Consider the following 19,757-nt stretch of genomic DNA (forward strand, 5'->3'; position numbering starts at 1 on the left):
ATTGAAGTAGATGGTGCCTGTGTGTGTGTGAAAAACTTTATTGTAAGGAGGAAGCTTGAGGTAACCTGGGCAAACTTTTGCAATCACTAGGTGCCTGGCTTCGGGCTCCTTTCCAGGTGCACAGTCTTCTTGAGATTTAATCTCTGCCCATATATAGTCGGTCACACCAAGCTTGCGTCCACTCCAGCAGGTCTTGCCGCGTACATGACGTGAGCATCACGTCGTCCGCTTATAGCAATGTCCATGGTATGTCCCTCTGTAGGTCACAAGTCATGGTGTCCACCAGGGAAAATAGCAGAGGGGATAGCGGAGAGCTCATGTGGACGCCAACAGTGATCGGGAAGCTGTATGAGAGTCCAGCTGGGCATCTCTCGTGACCACCAGTGGTATCCTACATTACCATAACAAGGCGCACGAGTGACTCTGGGACACCATAAAGGCGCAGTGCTAGTCGAATCAGCCTGTGGGGAACGCTTTTTCAAGAAGGAAGGATATGTGAAGGGGCTTGCGTTTCAATTCCAGGTGTCGTTCCATCAGCTGAATATGATGCTGTTTATTAAAGAAATCTGCTCTGCTGAATAGAACACGAAAAAAAAAAAAACTAATATTTGACTATGCATATTTAGTCATTCACAGGAAAGTACAGTACAGCTTTTGAAAATAATTGTATCTGTCTAACATTCTCGACTATAATAATCTTCGTATAATATTTTAGGAGCCTCGATGGGAATCTTAAATTAAAAGCGTTTTTTCTAGGGCAGTGAACTTACTACTCTTTCTTAGAACTCACCTGAATCTCACGCCACCTACAACCAAACTACTCACTCATGTTCAAAAGATCATTGGCTGGTTGGTTGGTTGGTTGGTTGGTTGGTTGGTTGGTAGGTTTGTGAGGTTTAACGTCCCGAAGCGACTCAGGCTATGAGCGACGCCTAGTGGAGGACTCCGGAAATTTCGACCACGTGGTGTTTTTTAACGTGCACTGACATCTCACAGCACACAGGCACCTTGCTTTTCGCCTCCATCGAAAAGTGGCCGCTGAGGCCGGGATGCGATCCCGCTCCTTGGACACAGCAGTCGAGCGCTGTAACCACTGCGCTACCCAGGCGGGGTAAAAGATCATTGGCATACAGTACCCTAAAATTTGTTTTTGTTCCATCACTGTAAACACTTATGAGCAGGCAGAATGGATACAGCGTTGTTATATACACGCCTTGACGCAAACATGAAAGAATGAAAACTACAAAACTGAGTTAAACTAGCGCTATTGAAATATCGGCTTTGAAAGTTAGCGGTCTGTAATCTCTCCATTTTCCTCTTATTTTTCGCCAACCACTTATTTTCCGCTAGCATGGATGAAGTGGAATAAGCAGTTATTTGTTGACCAATTTCACAGCGCCGATAATTGGTAACAATATTGGTTTACAAGGAAGGATGATGTAGTGTCTTCGAACAACCACGGATGGTTACGCTGAACAACCTTCAACTTCAAAATAAAGATAAAAATTGCTGTTTTGGGCTAATTTCAAAGAAATATAGTCGAAGTCACGAGGGAAACACCTTTAAGATGCCGCCCGAAATTCAGGTTTCTTGAAAACCACTTCAGCATCCTACTATAGTCTGGTATCTTAACCACTGCATTCACAGTGGTTAAGATGCCCGACTACTGTATCGGAGTACCCAATTTCGAACGCGACCGCCGGCGGCTGCGTTTCGACGGAGGCGAAATGGAGAGGCGTCCGTGTGCTGTGCGATGTCAGTGTTGCTGTTGGTGTTGCGACTGTAGGAAGAATGAAAAGAAATATTGACCGTGGCTTAGCTCAGCTAGGCCAGGATATACGTAGCGAAAGCATGTGTGCCTGGCACTGGGCTGCCTACCCCTCTCCGATTCAATCTAATCTCACCCAATTTAGTGTAATCCAATCTTGTCTAATCAAATCCAGTCCAATCAAGTACAGTTCATTCCAGTGAAATACAATCCAACCAAAACTGTTCAATTCAGTCCAAATCCGTCCAATCCAAACCAGTCCAATCGAGTCCAATCCAATCCAGTCCAATCTAATCTGCTGTCCAGCCCACTGATCCCCTAGTGGAGATCAGTGGTCCAGCCTTGTCCTGTCCTCCTCTTTGTTGTGCCTCCTCTTTTGGCTGGTTAAGTATGAACCCATACCAAGGTGCCCAGTCGTCAACTTTGTTAATCTACTGCAATTCATTCCTGTCCAATGCTGAGTAGACGCTCGCCCTAAGTGCGCCGCTCATTAGCCTATCATCATCAATACTATCATCATCACGCTAGAGAAGGAAAATTAAGACGAGACATTTCTTCTGGTTGCTTCTTGATTGCCAGATGGCGCGGGGAACGCTCGGCGTCCGCCAGCTGATGCGGTTGCTAGGCAACGGCTATGTGCCCCCCGCCACTCGAAACTCCTCGTTTGCGGCTAATGTAGCTTTCGCTGCAAAATGCACGGGCCTGGTGCCTACCATTCCCAGCCCCGCAAGGCCAGGAGTAGCCACCCTCCCCCACCGAGCCATGCCATAGTTCCCCCAAGTGCTCGAAATTGCTTCGCTGCCCTCCATTGCGGCCAACGGCACCTCTTCCCCTCTTCCTACTTTTACTTCCACCTTCTTCCCTTCCTTTCTGTGTCCACAGAAAACTGCGCCTGTGCAGTGGTAAGACGCCCGACTACTGTGCCGGAGTTCCCGGGTTCGAACCCGACCGCGGCGGCTGCGTTTCGATGGAGGCGAAACGAAGTGGCGTCCGTGTGCTGTGCGATGTCAGCGCACGTTAAGATCCCCAAATTACTCCGTAGCCCTCCACTACGGCTCCTCTTTCTCTCTATCCACTTTCACTCCCACCTTCCTCCCGTCCCTTACGGCGCGGTTCAGGTGTCCACAGAGCAAGTGTGACAGATACTGCGCCTTTCCCTTCCTGTGAACCATTCAACAACAACAACAACATTTCTTGTGTTTGTTTGGCCCGCCGTGGCGGTGCAGTGGTAAGACACCCGACTACTGTGCCGGTGTACCCGGATTTGATCCCGACCGCCGGCGGCTGCGTTTCGATGGAGGCGAAATGAAGAGAGACGTCCATGTGCTGTGCCAACACCACCTGGTGGTGCTAGCTGCGCGATGTCAGCGCACGTTAAAGGTCCCCGGGTGATCGAAATTACTCCTTAGTCGAGCCCTCCACTACGGCTCCTCTATCCACTTTCACTCCCACCTTCCTCCCTTTCCTTACGGCGCGGTTCAAGAGTTTACAGAAACAAGTTTGACAGACATGGCGCCTTTTCCTTCTTGTGAACAAATTGTAGCGAAAGCTACATTGCGCTACGTTTTTCAAGCCGTCGGCTTGGCACCATGGCACTGTGTGCTGTATGCCCTGTTGCCTAGCAACTGTCACGTGGTATAGACCGAGAGCTGGGCCAGGAGTTGGAGGAGGAGAGAAAAAGAGCGAAAAGAAGAAGAGAAAGAAAAAGAAGCAAAAGAAGAAGACAGAGAACTCGTTAGTTGGCAGCGGCGAACGACAACGGCGAGTTGCTAGGACAGAAGGTTCGTTCGAACGTTGTTACGGCGGCACATTAAATCCAGGTGTCCGCAGACACATTCGCCGTAACACTGACAGCTTTCGCTGACTGACGAAAAGACCGTATTAAAGGCGATATCGCAGTGTCCCCTCATTCGAAACACCAATCCGTGCACAACTTTCCTAGGGCACTCAAAACCTTGCTTAACAGAGCTTTCGCTTAAAACATCCCCATATTTTTTCAGTGCTTTTATTATTTCTGAACGATATGTCCCTGTTGCCAGCATCCGGAACTTAACTTCATGGCCGTCATTTATGTCCGGGCATTCTACTTAGCATAACAGCTTCTCCAGAAACACAAGCGTCACGCAGAGAAAAAGGTCACAGAGGTTTAAACCTGCTGTCTCTGAAGAGCTCCATGAAAGGTTTTTCTATGTTAGCTTTATCTTTGTCGCGTGCTGGTTTGCGCTAGTTGAATAAGTATCAGCGTAAACGTGATGACAATATTTACCTTTTTCTATGTAGCATCATCCAGCCAAATGTCTGGATTAAAGCTGGTAAACAGCCAACTCATGGTTTCTTTCTTTCCTTTAAATTGAGGAAATGAAATGCCACAGAGAGAAACATGTTGAAAACTTTATTTGTCGAGGGTTTCTTCGCTACAGAAGGGGTGCATATGGCGTCGCTATTTAATATTTTGGTATTTCTTCACATGCACATCAGGAGATATCCACATTTTTGCTCCTGTTAGAAACTTCGTGTACCTGAGATTCCGATGCCCACTAATGAGTAAATGAACACCCAAAATTTGCTCGTTTCGGGTAGATATACGAGAAAACGAATGATGTGGACGTCGTAATTTTTGTTGTTCAATTTTCTGAGGATATCCTTTCACAAATTTGACACCACGAACTAAGTTCTCACGTTGCTCGATTTATTAAATAAAATAACCGTAGAATGCCTCAAGAACACGTGTGCGGTGCGTAATACAAGTGCAAAAACCAAAAGCTATGGATTATATTTCATTAGGTCTATAGAGTTCATGAGTGGTCCTGCGAGCCAAGAACAAATGTTTGATAAAGATTAGTTGCTATGGTATCTCAAATGCATTTTCTAGCCATATTTGCCTTCTACGCAACAGTAATGTGTCCTATGCAGGAGCGGCAGATAAGTTAAACAAGCGATGTGTATCCGACACATGCTTTCTATGCGACCAGTGTTCGGCCCTCCAAGTTGAGTATCAGTATATATATCCATTTCTCGCTGCCTCCATTCCTTTGTGCCCCACCCTCTCCCCTCTTGGCAATTTCAGTCATTTCTTCGTGCGCACAAAAACAATTGCCAACACGAGGCATTTACGTATTAAATGATTCACATAGTTGGCTTCGTGGTGTGGGACAATAAGCGTGCTGGCGTGGCTGGGAGTGGCCTCCTATCTCCACGGGCTCCATGCCGTGGGTCCCCGCACCGGAGGCGGCGCTGCGGGAACACTGTAGCTTCCCGACTGATGCTGATGGTGTGAGTGCTGCTGACGACCCGTCGTCTGCTGTAGCGTCTTCTGAATTATGATGACTGGGATGACGGCACCGGTTCCTCCGTGCGCACTGCGGTGTGGCGTATCATGGTTATGGTCGGGCCCACGCTGGCCAACCACCGGTTGCTGATGCTGCAGGTTCTGGTGCTGTTGCTGTTGTTGTTGTTGCTGCTGAGCAACTTGCTGGTGGTGCTGCTGCTGATGAATATGCTGGTCCTGGAGGTTCTGGTTCTGCTGGTTCCGCTGCTGTTGGCGCTGATGGTGATCTTGATGAGCCCGTGGCTGATGGTGCTGCGTCTGTGTTGGTCCCCTACTGCCGAGATCGTAAGTCTGCTTTGAGAAGTCTCCTGCTGCTGCCGAGCTTCCCTGCTGGCTCTGGGGCCCCTGCGGCGTCGGTGCTGGGAAAGAGGCTGGCTGCCCGCTCCTCACGCCGGAGTGGTGCTCCTTCTGAATGATGATTATGGGTATCGTAGCATGACCACCACTCGTGTGGCTATGAACTTTACCCGTTCCCGTTGGCTTTGCTCCATAAGATCCAATGCTGGTACCGTAAGACGAGGGTTTAGACACTTCTTGCTGAGATGGTCCCGATTGTCCGCTGCCCGTAAAGTAGGAGTTGGTGCTGTCCTTCCCGTGCGGATGCTCTCCGGTAAGCTTACTTAGACTGGACGCTTTGATGCTTGTAGAAACTACTGGGACGTACACTACCTTCACGCTTGCCGGCTGAATGGATACTTGTGGCGTGTCGGGAGCACGCGGGGACAAGGAAGGGGAGAACTGGTTGCGAAAGCCCACTGGTCCTCCAGGGCCTTCCTGGAAACCTCGCTGAGAGGCAGGAAAACTTCCCTGTCCGCCGAATCCACTTTGGCCCTGAAGGTTACCGTTTTGGCCGTGGAAATTGGATTGCCCTTGGAATCCAGTGGGCCCCTGAAAGTGTCCGTGGTTTTGGAAATTCCCCGACCCTTGGAAGTTTCCTGACCCCTGGAAGCCTCTTGGTGCTTGGAAGTTTTCAGTGTGCCTGGCGAAGTTTCCATTACCTTGAAAACCTCCCGATCCACCGAAGTTACCATTATTTCCATCTTGGTTGCTTCCAGAACCATGGAATCCTCCTTGACTTCCCTGGAAGGGCACCGGTCCAGGAAAGGGTCCAGAGGGCATCGGGAAGGGCGCGGAGACTTGATAAGGGCCGGACACCCGGAATCCCCCGCCTTCTTGCAGTGCTTCCATCAGACTATGCGGAGGCGAGTTCTGGCCGCCGAGCTGGTTACCATTGTTTCCACGGTCTGCGCCTCCGCTCAGGAACCCTTGCTGGCTTTGGGGGACCAGGGCTCCGAGTAAGATTACCATATTCACCCGTAAAAACTGCAGAAAGAGCACAAAGTATGCGTCAGAGGTTTTGCGTTTAGCTCCTTACACGTGCTGTTAGTTGAATTACATGTTTATTTTGTTTGATTACAGCCTCGATACATCAGATTTTCTGTGGCAGAGGTCGAGAAAGAACAAAACGAAAATTAGTGCAAAACGTGGCAGATGAAAATAAATACTGAAAAACCCGTATCAACGATCGACACATGCACGCAAAAGGGAACCCTTCACTTTCCACATTCCTGAACGGAAACGTTTTGGAATACGTCGACTCTTACCAATATTTGGGTGTTAACTTCCGACGTCAGGTGGAATGAGCAAACGGAGTACGTTGAAAAGAAGGCCACGTAAAAACTTAGTTATTTGAGTCAGTCCAATCAGTCTATAAAGCTTTTAGCTTACAAAACTTGTACAACAATAATTCTTATAAATGAAATGTATATGCTAAGAAAAATATTGACAAACTCGGAAGCACCCAGAAAAAAATCAGCTATATTTGTAAATAGCTCATACAGCTGCATAACCTCAGCAAAAATACTTGTGCAATAGGCTACGTTAGATATTCAACAGTAGCGATGCTATCATGAAAGACTCAGTGCTTGCATCTTTTTTATCACAGTACGCTTCGCATTAACAAAAATCTTTATATCGAACCCATTGATCGGCGGACCACGAGCAGAAACCATTAAAAAACTGAAAAATACAGCCACAATGGCCCACCGCGCTAGTGCAGTGGTTAAGATGCCCGACCACTGTGCCGGGTTACCCGGCTTCGAACCCGACCGCTGGCGTCTGGCGAGGCGTCCGTGTGCTGCGCAATGTTAAAGATGCCCAAATGGTCGAAATTACTCCGTGCCCTCCACTACGGCACCTCTTTATTTCTCTCCACTTTCACTCCCATCTTCCTCCCTTCCCTTACGGCGCGGTGCAGGTGTCCACAGAACAAGCGTGACAGATACTGTGCTTTTCCTTTCCTGGGAGGAGGAGGAGGAAGAACATTTATTTCCGCCGAATATGGTGCAGCAGCCACCTACGAGTCCGCACGCAGGCGTCCGGGGAGGCAGTCTGTCACACCGCGGCCAGAGGACACCCGGCCTCGTCTAGGAGAAGAGGTCTTCAGCCTCGGCCGCCAGGCGGACGGCGAATCGCTGTGTTTTTTCGTCGGAGCTTCTTAGCGTGGTCTCCCATTCATCGCTAGTTTTAATCGCGTTGCGCCCTGGGGCACGAACGCATCTCCATATTATATGATCTAATGTTGCCACGTGACCGCAAAATTTACAAATTTCGGTTACGACGCTCGACTACTGTTCCCAAGGACGCGGGATCGAATCCCGGCCTCGGCGGCAGCTTTTCGGTGGAGGCGAAAAGCAAGGCGTCCGTGTGCTGTGCGATGTCAGTGCACGTTAAAGAACCCCAGGTGGTCGAAATTTCCGGAGTCCTCCACTACGGCGTCTCTCATAGCCTGAGTTGCTTTGGGACGTTAAACCCCACAAACCAACCAACCAACCGTGCCCTCCACTACGGCACCTCTTTATTTCTCTCCACTTTCACTCCCATCTTCCTCCCTTCCCTTACGGCGCGGTGCAGGTGTCCACAGAACAAGCGTGACAGATACTGTGCTTTTCCTTTCCTGGGAGGAGGAGGAGGAAGAACATTTATTTCCGCCGAATATGGTGCAGCAGCCACCTACGAGTCCGCACGCAGGCGTCCGGGGAGGCAGTCTGTCACACCGCGGCCAGAGGACACCCGGCCTCGTCTAGGAGAAGAGGTCTTCAGCCTCGGCCGCCAGGCGGACGGCGAATCGCTGTGTTTTTTCGTCGGAGCTTCTTAGCGTGGTCTCCCATTCATCGCTAGTTTTAATCGCGTTGCGCCCTGGGGCACGAACGCATCTCCATATTATATGATCTAATGTTGCCACGTGGCCGCAAAATTTACAAATTTCGGTTTCTGCACCGTCCCTCTTCAGCCCTCTGGCGCCCGTCCAACTCCTCCACAGGGGCGAAAAGAAATTTCGAGCTTGGAGTCTTCTCCAGTCATACGATTCCTTTTTGCTCAGGGATCTAACCGGTGGCGGATATATCCTCCGGTCTTTCTTCAAGTTGTCCGTTACATCCCTAAAGGTACCTATACATTCTTTGGTTTTAGATGTTGTGGAGGCGTCCGCAGCACCCCGAGGTAGCGAGGAGCGGGCGAGCATGTGGGCAGCCTCGTTGCCGGCGAGACCGGCGTGTGCTGGGGTCCAGATTATGGTCACGCTTTCGGCGAGAGACGACTCGTTCAGAAGTTTTGCAGCACGATTGCTGACTCTACCCTTGCTAAAATTTCTAACCGCCGCTTTGCTATCGCTGATGACGTGTTTCACGCCTGGTCGTGCAATGGCAATGGCTATTGCAATCTCCTCCGCCTCTACCGGCGGTAGATCTCGATTTCTTTCTATTCCTATGGCGATCCCAGTGTCCAATAGGGCGACCGAGGTTACGTCGCCTTCTTTCCCGATCGCTGCATCGGTGTAGGCGACCGATCCCGGCGGGAGTTTGTCCAATTTGTTAGCGAGGTGCTTAGCTCTGCTTTTCCTCCTCCCCTCGTCGTGTACGGGGTGCATGTTCTTCGGTATGGGCGAGACGTATAGATGCTTTCTGATTTCTCGATCTATGCTTTCTCTGACACTTTCGCCTTCCCCGGGCGCTAGTAGGTTTACCCAATCGAGGATTTGCCTACCCGCCGCCGTTCCTGCGAGTCGCTCTCTCTGGGACAGCCTGACCGCCGCAGCCAGCTCTTTCCACTCATTATGCAACCCCATTTTCTCTAGAATGTCGTTAGAAGTAGTTATGGGGAGTCCTAGAGCGCACTTCGTGCATCTCCTAATTATGGTGTTTAATTTGTGTTCTTCGGTCTTGTTGATATTTAGGAATGGAGTCGCGTAGCACATTCTGCTCGTGACAAAAGCTTGTACGAGTCTGAGTCTACTAGCCTCCGTGAGACCACTCCTTCTGTTGGACGTCTTCTTAAATACTCTGACTACGAGCTCCGCCTGATCTTTTAATTTCTTCATCAGGCTTTTGTTACTACCCCTGCGGTTGATAATCATACCTAATATTCTAATTTCATCTACTTTCCGGACTTCGTTTCCGTTGACTTTAATTTTGATATCTGGAGTTATCTTCCCACTACTGCTGGTCATTACCAGAAGCTCCGATTTTTCTGGCGAACAGCATAGACCTACGTCTTCTGCGTGATAGCTGATTATATTTGCTGCCTCTTGGAGCCTGGATGTGATGTACGAGTCGTTCCCTTCGCACATCCAGACGGTCACATCGTCCGCGTAGATGCTTAGTTTTAAGTCATCGAGATGGCCAAGCTTACTGGGGAGCTTCCTCATTACGATGTTAAAAAGGAAAGGTGAGAGCACAGCCCCCTGCGGAGTGCCTCTGTTACCCAGCGGGAACTCCTCCGAACATAAGCCCTGAAAGCTGATGATCGCCGTCCTGTCTCGCAGGAATGATCTAATATAGTTGTAGGTTCTTTCGCCTACTCTAAGCTCAGCGAGCCCGTCGAGAATGGCGTCGTGACTGACGTTGTCAAAAGCTTTCTTAAGGTCTAAGCCTCGAATAGCTTTCGTATTTTTTTTCCTGAAGTCTCTGACAACATCGTTATGTAGTCTGAGCATGGTATCTTGCGTACAAAGGCCGGGCCTGAATCCGACCAATTCAGCCGGCCACGCATCATTCTCTTCGGTGTATTTGGTTAGCCTCCTCTGAATAACTTTCTCAAGTAGTTTGCCTACGCAGGATGTTAGCGATATTGGGCGGAGATTCTCCAAGCCCGGTGGTTTTCCCTGCTTGTGGATTAGGGTGATCTTAGCCCTCTTCCACTCTTGGGGTACTTGACCACTCTCCCACACCTGATTTAAATATTTGGTTAGGGCATTGATCGATTCGTCGTCCAGATTTGCGAGCATCTTGTTATTAACGAGGTCCGGCCCGGGGGCCGAGCGTCTTTTTAGGCCGTGCAGCTCCGCTCTGACTTCTGCCACTGTTATGGACGCGTCAAGCTCGCTGTTCGCCGGTCCGTTGTAATCTCTGTAATGCGCTGTGGCGGGGGGAGCTACGTACATGGACTTGAGCTTGTCAATGAGCTGTTTGTCCGTACCCTTAAAGTTATACCTCGCCTTGACCTGTTCTATATTGGCGACCGTTTTGGACTTAGTCGGGTCTATCAGGAACCTGAGCAGTTGCCACAATTAATTATATACAGCTGCAAAGCTGTTACCTTTAAAAACTCCTTTTCCTCCCAGGACAGTTAGCGAGGGTTGAAAACACTTGCTGCCGAAACTGCGAATGCCCGACTACGAGACCTTTGTAAGCAACTCGAAATAAGATTCGTCACTGGCGCGAGATACTACTCGTTGATCCTGTAGAGTGATTTGAGTATGGGTGTTTCACATATCTGCTTTTCTTCTCTTTTTTTTTTATTGTTTCACAGGAAGGGAAAGGCGCAGTATCTGCCACACTTGCGCCTGTGGACACCTGAACCGCGCCGTAAGGGAAGGAAGGAAGGTGGGAGTGAAAGTGGAAAGAGAGAAAGAGGAGCCGTAGTGGAGTGCTACGGAGTAATTTCGACCACCTGGGGATCTTTAACGTGCGCTGACATCGCACAGCACACGGACGCCTCTTCGTTTCACCTCCATTGAAACGCAGCCGCCGAGGTCGGGTTCGAACCCGGGATTTCCGGCAGTAGTCGGTCGTCTTACCACTGTACGACGCCCGACTAGTGTCCGGAATTCCCGGGTTCGAACCCGACCTCGGCGGCTGCGTTTCTCTGACAGTGCGCGCGCATTCAGCCTAGTATTTGGCTGTATGCTGTATGTACATGCGGTATGTCGTATTGCATGTATGATTCGCGTCTTGTGACACGTTTTTCCGCTGTGTCTGTTTTTCTTTTATACTATATGTCTCACTCCTGCCTAAGGCCGTCTTGAAAGATGGCCGTAACTGAAATAAATAAATAAACAAAAAATAAACAAATAAAAGCGATTATCAAGTATTTGTCCCCGTTAAAACCGTGCACGTGCCTGAATGTGAGGGCCTAGCCCGGCCCGAGCCTTTAATGTAAAACTCTCAAGGTATAACAAATAAATAAATGTAAGCCGGAGCATGATACCCATAGCCCCAGCCCGGCTCAGGGCAGTACCGTAAAGCTTGGGCCCGCTAATTATTGCTCTATACTGAGCCCGGCCCGGCCCGCAATGACCAGGCTGAAGCCCTGCCCGAGCCCGTTCTTACCGTAAGGCTTTACCGTAAGGTAAACTGTTCGGTTCGCTTTGAGGAAGTTTACTCCTACCACCCTAAGAAAAATGTGGCCCACAAGGAAGATCAAATTACAGTCATGCCAAAAGAATCATTTTTGACACAAAAGGAAGTGATGATAAGGAGTATTCTATTGGTGGACTTTCTGAACGGAGGTTTCGTGAATTTTCAGAGATAGCATGAGATGAGCTCGAAGTTCCAAGGGTAAAATGAAAAGGGTTGCACGCTCACGTAATTAACTGCTTCCAATTCCCTCAAGACGTAGTCCAGCATGTCTCACGGTCTACGATGTCTCCCTACGGGGCTGGGACTGGTATACGTCAACGCCACCTCCGGCAGGGGCTAGCCTTTCATCAAATTTCTCTCTGTGGTAGGCTGTCATTGCACCCGCCCCCGCTTACGTGGTGGACGACGGCTGTTGCGGCGCGCGTCTTTCTCTCCCTCTTCATTTTCTTTCTTTAAATATTAAAGCGTCATCGCAGCCCCTGGAGTGACATTCCTTTTATTAAAATGAACAAGTCTTCACGGGTTGGATTCATGGCCGGACTGTTCGCCTTTCAATAGACACGAAAAGCAAAGCGCACGTCCCTAGGGGACTCATGGTATGAGGTACGCCATAGCGAAGGAGTTCGAGCAATTTCGACCACCTGGATTCTTTCACGTGCACTGACATCGCTCAGCACACGTGTTATGCTCTGCTTCAATTGAAACGCGGTCACTGTGGCCAGAATCAAACACGGTTATGCCGACTTAAAAGTCGAGTGCCTGCAGCAGTGAGCCATCGGAATGGTATAATAAATAAATAAGCCAACAAAGCTTAACTTTTCATGGCGTGCAACATTTATATCATTCATGTCGATTCATGCATTCATTGGAGCATCCATGCCCCAAGTGTAGTTCGCTCTATATTAGTCAATCAAAAACTCGAATTTTTTGTATGGTCGCATAACACGGGTTCGTCCCGCAACATTTAAGTCTGAGCATGGTCCGGGCCTTAAACTTCAAGCCCAGGGTCAAGCTTCGCCCTAGCTTTGGTATCGGCCTGAGGCAGTGCAGTTATCTAGTCCCCATACCTGTTCACGAGATTGAACGCGCCATTTGGTCCAGCTGAATGTACTGAACTATTGGATTATAGGCCGAGGTTCCTGCAGCTTATTTATTAATCGCGACTTTGCTGGGGTGCCTCACGGTAATCGCTTTTCAACAAGAAAAATAGCAAGTGTATCCATGTTTTCTGCCAAGGTGAATCCAACTCTGCGTAATGTGGGGAAGGCGATTCCACATTTCATTCGATCGAGCTGTATCATTCACGTTTAGGCATCGGACCTGCCATCGCACAAGCAGTAATCAAGAAATTCGAAGTGAATTTCCAGTTACTTCACATTTACATTTCTCAGTGCGCACAAAAATCTATATTTTTGTATTTATTGCCAGGCTTTAACAGACATCAAAATATATTGCGGAAAAAACTAATTAAAACCCGCCAACTCCTACGAGTACGACTTTATGACTTTGAGGCAGTGAAGTTATCTAAACGCTACCAAGGGCTCTAACGTTAATGTGCGATATCTTGAGTACTTCAATTTCACTAAATCTCGGTGGCCGGACGCAAGAATAATTGGGAATATGGCGTTCAGCAATACAATCAATCATTGCGGTAGTCCGGCTCTTTTGGTGTCAGTCGCGGAAGATAGGAAACTCACTTCCCGTACGGGCTTTGCGCACACAACGGCTTTGAATCTAAGCTGGAACAATTTTACCGCAGCAAAAGCGTATGGCATAAAACCATTAAAGCCAAACTTGAAGGTTCTTCTTTTTCTTAGCCATCAAAGAAGTGAGCATTGTTTTTTTTTTTCGGATTTAAAAGTTAAAAAGGAGGGCTGATGCAGTTCATTCCTCTGGCTTGGTTAATTGCTCTCCCGTAAGCAAGGTTCGCGAGAACTGCGCGATGATTTCAACATTATCTGAGAGCTTTTCATAGTCTTTCCGCCTTTCTACCAAGAGCAGCACGGAAAAGTTGCTTTTGGGTTTGCACACAGTGACTTACTTTTCGAATATTTAATTGCGTCACATTAATCCAAAGCAGCTTTTTCAGCTTCTGCCTAAATATATAGGCACTGCAAACATTCCACGCTGGTGGGTGCAAGCGTGGCAGCGTGCTCCCTTCGAGGCTTTCTGAAAGCCGGGACTCGTAAATATCTCGAGTTATTTTCGATCGAGACGGACGACGCGTCGGCTGTTCGCTCTACCTTCTCGAAAAGCGCGGGACCTCGAAGGCTGCAGAAGGGTCTTGCTCTGGCACGCATTTCTTCCTGGGCCAACAGCGCGTAGCTGACCGCGTGGATGATCGGAGCACTCCGGGTTGCCTCGCTTTTTCATTCTAAATAAAGACGAGGCGGCCATTTCCTCCGTTCCTTCCTCCAGCCTCTGCTGCGCACCTCATTCCGGCAACAACGCTGCAGTTTTCCTGCCTTATACTTTCGTTTTCTCTGACGATGTATTTGTCAGCACCTCGGATGCGGCACTCAATATCTGCGCAGGGAAAGTTTGTGTGTACACAGAGTCGCCGGCATTCCTCGTGAATACCACTAAGCGTTTCACTGAAGCTTGGCGCGAGGGGCCGAGAATAGGAGGCGGATGTAGTGTATTTAATAGATCGAGGAGCGCAGAGGAACGTGTTTTATTGTACGTGCTTTTCTGGGAAGAGAGAAGAACGAAAATTCATTATCGATTATTCGCTACACACAGAGCCCATATATGCGCAGCTGAAGCCAGATCGGGCCGATGAAATTAAAATACCACGAGCCAATTTCATGCCAGGGAGAAATACGGCCCTGAAAAGCACTGTCACCAGAAAATACCGTCCAACTGCTATTAAGGAATTGTTAGCCCATGGGGCCCTCAAAAGAGCATACGTGACACAGCCGTCTAGGCTCCTCGCCTGCACACATGGCATATGCCTCCATCGTTATTGTAGCGAAAGGTACATTGGCCACGAACGGGGAGTTTCGCGTGGCGGGAGGCACAGAGGCGTTGCCTAGCAACCGCCGCAGCTGGCGGACACCGCGTGCTCGCCGCACCATCTGGCAATGGAGATGTAACCAGAAGAACATGATCTCTTGTCTTTAAAACAACAAAATAGCTAAACATAGACAAGCAGTAGAAAATATTCAGGCCGTAGAGCCGAACACATCTTTTAGCTCAAATGGCGACGTTGCCAAGCTGACAACTGAAATCAGAACGCTCACGGAAAAGTGCGAAGATGCGGAAAGTCGTCTGCGTCGATCAAATTTGCTGTTCTTTGGAATTAAAAATTCCAACACGGAAACATGGGCTCAATTTGAAACACATATCGTTACTCTTTTATCACAGAAACTAAATATCGCCATAAAAGCCGAACAAATTGAAAGAGCACACAGGTTGGGCCGCTTTCAGGCATCCAAGAATCGTTCCATTATCGTAAAAGTTCTGCGTTTCAAAGATAAATCTAAAATCCTTGCCGCATCATCAAAACTGAAGGACGCGCCTTTCTCTATTAGAGGTGACTTATCAGCACGAGTGCGTCTAGCTAGGAAAAAACTTTACTTATGTGTATCCCAATATGAATCCAAGTTTAAGATCCGGTATGATAAACTAGTCATGGATAATAAACAGTTCATCTACAAAGCCGAGTCCGATTCAGTCGTCGAACTATCATAGCCATGAAAATGCGAACGTGCTACATTGGTTTCACATGCACCTCATCTCAGCCTTTACCCTCCAAAAGCACCAACTGTTAACACAGTGTCTATCATGCTCTCAAACGTTCGCAGTTACATGTGCAAGAAGGAAGCCCTGGAAACCTTTCTCGCAGATAACGATACTGACATCGCTATAATAACTGAATCATGTCTTAGCCTGGAAATTCAGGACCACGAACTTCTCAGTAATATCGTCACCTACATCATTCATAGGCATGACCGCATAGGGCGTCGAGGAGGTATTTATGAATCCCAGACTCATTTCAGTGCATAGCAATTAACTGTCATCATGAAATTCTTTGCCTCCACGTTTCATCCCCGGCGAACAAGCTAATAATTATTTCTTGCTACCGCGCACCTGACAGCGATAATTATTTGTCGATCAAATTCACTATAATTTTAAACTTGCTCTCCCGCTTCCCTCGTGCCACCTTCTTACTGCCCGGTGACTTCAATTTCCCTGATATAGACTGGAATAATTTCACTGCTAAATCCACCCTATCAAATACCTTTGTCGACCTTGCTCTCACGTTCAGTTTCACTCAGATGGTCACTATGCCAACCCGTGGTCCCAACATTCTGGATTTGGTCCTCGTCTCTAATCCTGAGTTAAGTCTGTTCAAAGCATAAACGGAGTAAGCGATCACAACATTCTCTTATTCGACCTCTCCTTTACGTTACAAAATCGTCAACCTCAAACAAAGTACAATCAAGGACTACAACAAAGCTAATTTTGACAAGATAAATAGAGAACTTGATAACTTTCTGCAACATTTTAGTCCTGTCGCTCATTATAGAACAGTTGAACAAAATTGGTCTTCTCGATGAGAAAAAGTATTTTGTGTTTGTATAAAACACAAAATACTTTTTCTCATCGAGAGGTACGTCCCCCTAGTGCGCATTCGGGGGGATGTCAGCAAGCCTTGGTTCTCTAATTCATTGCGCGAACTAGCCAGAAGAAAAAAACGTAATTTTCGATAATCTAAGAAAGCAAATTTCCTCCGGAAGTGGTCTTCCTACTTCAAAACACTACATGAATACACGGGCCAATTGAAGCGCTCCAAACGAAAGTTTTTTCACCAAGACCTTCTAACTATTCTTCGCGATAAACCGCAAAACGTTTAGAGCTTATTAACCCCGAAACGCTGCCCGCAACACATGACATTGACCAATCCTGAAGGCTCGCGTGTGCGGGGTAACCAGTGCGCTGAGTTCATGAACGCGTATTTCGCTTCTGTGTTCACTCATCAACTCCCTTCCGACATTCCCTTCCAACCATGTTTTAATTTCTCTGAAGTGCAGCCAGTCACAATCACATCCGAAGGCATAGCGAAACTAATAGACAACCTTAAGGTCTGTACAGTCCAGGGCCAGACAATATTTCGCCTAAAATTCAAAAGGCACCAAACTGATTTCCCGTTCGATTTTACAGATAATTTTCAGTCTATCGCCACATCATCAATTCCAAGTGACTGGAAAAATAGCACCGTAATCCCTGTACACAATTGGTGCATAGCGCTAAAAAGACAAGGACACAGCGAGACACACAGGACGGGCGCTAACTTACAACTGAATTTTTATTGCAAGACCAGGCAATATAAGCACTTTCTTGACAAAGAAGAGGGGGAGACATAAAAGCGTTAAAATATAGGAAGTAATCAAACAGCGTTATCGTCAAACACGTTCACAGATTAGCAGACAGGTATTGCATTTCTTTGTCAGATAAAAACACTGAGGCAGCACTGATGCACATATCTTTTTGCAATGAAATATTGAACGCCTCTATGATTTCCCTTGTAAGCTGATCTTTGTGGCAATCAATGACGTCCGACCTTTTAAATTCGGGATAACAACTGGGACATTTCTTGGTTTTTCCATCTATTTCTTTTTCATTAATGTGGCAAGCAAGATGCCCTTTGACACCATTCCTGACATCATTGTTATGTTCGCGTAACCTGCCATTAAGGCATCTGCCGGTCTGCCCTATATATTTCCGGCCGCATTTCAGTGGTATAGAATAAATTACATTATTTTTACAGGAGACATATTGGTTCTTATGATTCTTTCCACATTTTTTGGCTTTATTAGCACGAGGGTTCACGCGGTTACATAGGTTTGATAATTTGTCAGGAGCGGAGAACACCACCCGCACTTTGGCTCGGCTCATTGTCCTCTTTAGATTGTGGGAAAGGGTGTGGCAATATGGGATAACTGTGACTTTGGAAAGAATGTGAAAGAATCATAAGAACCAATATGTCTCCTGTAAAAATAATGTAATTTATTCTATACCACTGAAATGCGGCCGGAAATATATAGGGCAGACCGGCAGATGCCTTAATGACAGGTTACGCGAACATAACAGTGATGCCAGGAATGGTGCCAAAGGGCATCTTGCTTGCCACATTAATGAAAAAGAAATAGATGGAAAAACCAAGAAATGTCCCAGTTGTTATCCCGAATTTAAAAGGTCGGACGTCATTGATTGCCACAAAGATCAGCTTACAAGGGAAATCATAGAGGCGTTCAATATTTCATTGCAAAAAGATATGTGCATCAGTGCTGCCTCAGTGTTTTTATCTGACAAAGAAATGCAATACCTGTCTGCTAATCTGTGAACGTGTTTGACGATAACGCTGTTTGATTACTTCCTATATTTTAACGCTTTTATGTCTCCCCCTCTTCTTTGTCAAGAAAGTGCTTATATTGCCTGGTCTTGCAATAAAAATTCAGTTGTAAGTTAGCGCCCGTCCTGTGTGTCTCGCTGTGTCCTTGTCTTTTTAGCGCTATGCACCAATCGAACCATCACCAACTCGCCCACGCTTCCACCCCTGTACACAAGTCTGGCAGTCGGTCTGACCCCTTGAATTACCGCCCTGTCTCTTTGACGTGCATCTCCTGCAAACTGCTAGAGCATATGCTGTACTCAGCCATTGCATCATACCTTGATGTCAATTCTTTTTACTTTCCGAAACAGCATGGTTTTCGTCGAGGCCTTTCATACGAAACACAGCTATTCGAATTCACAACAGACCTTCACCTTAATCTTGACTCTGGCTTTCAAACTGACGTCATTTATCTGGACTTTTCCAAAGCATTTGACTGCGTACCCCATCATCGCCTCCGTCTTGACCCCATGGTTTTATCGTGGATCCACTGTTTCCTTTCTAACCGTTCGCAACGCACTTTAATAGACAACCACCATTCCTCAGTAACAAACGTCATTTCGGGTGTTCCTCAAGGCTCTGTGCTCGGTCCTCTTCTTTATTTGGTATTCATTAACGACCTTCCCTGCAACATCTCACCATCAATTCGCCTTTTTGCAAACGACTGCGTTCTGTATCGATGCGTATCATCGAACAGCGACCAACACCTCCTTCAAAATGACCTCAACGAAATAATTGGTGCACCCAGTGGCTGATGACACTAAACGTTTCAAAATGCAAGTTCATGACAGTATCACGTAAACGCAATAGCTTAAATTATCAGTATTCTTTAAGGTCAATTCCCCTAACACAAGTCGAGTCCTACCGGTGCTTAGTAGTAACAATCACTAGCAAACATTCATGGTCCGAGCACATCTTAAACGTAGTAGCTGAAAGTTCGAAATCGCTAAACCGACTGCGAAGGTTGCTAGCCGCGTCCCCTCCATTTATCCGCAAACTTGCTTACGAAACTTTCATTCGCACTAAACTTGAATATGCCTCACCCATTTGGAATCCACACCAGACATAACTGACGCATAAGAATCAGTACAGAGTCGCGTAGCCCGATTTATTACTTCATGTTACGACCGTAGGAGCAGTGTTTCTGGCATAAAATCATCGCTTGACATACCGCCACTGTCTTCTCGCCGTACAATTGCCACACTCTGCCTTTTCCACAAGTTATATTACTGTTTTCCTCACTCGCACTGCGCACTCCTACACTCAATAGAACATCGTGTCGCCTTTTTAACAGTCTGATCCTACAACGTCTACATGGTTCCACCAATGCATTTCACAAATCCTTCTTGCCATCTGCCATCTGCCATTGAACAGTGGAATGGTCTACATGTGGCGATTGTAAATGAGAGTGACCCAAATAAATTCAAAACCCTGCTTTTATCTTATCTTTTTCCTTAGTCGCACTTTTGAGTACCGCCTCTGCACGTGTTGTATTTTTTTTAAATATTGTTGAAACTTTGTATGCAAAAGAGTGTTTACATTTTCCTCTTCTTCATATAGCGCGATGGCCTGAATGCATCTATGATTGTTCACTCTTCCGTTTTATAATGCTCTTTAACAATTATG

General features: G+C 47.3%; 1 protein-coding gene across 1 annotated transcript in view; it reads right to left on the reverse strand.

Moving 5' to 3' along the window:
* Positions 1–4,146: 4,146 nt before the first annotated feature.
* Positions 4,147–19,757, reverse strand: part of LOC146194071 (uncharacterized) — a 44,187-nt gene continuing 28,576 nt past the window's right edge. The window contains exon 2 of the mRNA XM_084602968.1: positions 4,147–6,419. Coding sequence (XP_084459094.1) covers positions 4,956–6,419 — 1,464 coding nt within the window. The 3' untranslated portion in view covers positions 4,147–4,955. The remainder of the gene's footprint in view (positions 6,420–19,757) is intronic.

Source organism: Amblyomma maculatum, chromosome 4 (assembly GCF_055883805.1).
Source record: "Amblyomma maculatum isolate TAMU_Amacu chromosome 4, ASM5588380v1, whole genome shotgun sequence".
In the NCBI taxonomy this organism is placed as follows: domain Eukaryota; kingdom Metazoa; phylum Arthropoda; class Arachnida; order Ixodida; family Ixodidae; genus Amblyomma; species Amblyomma maculatum.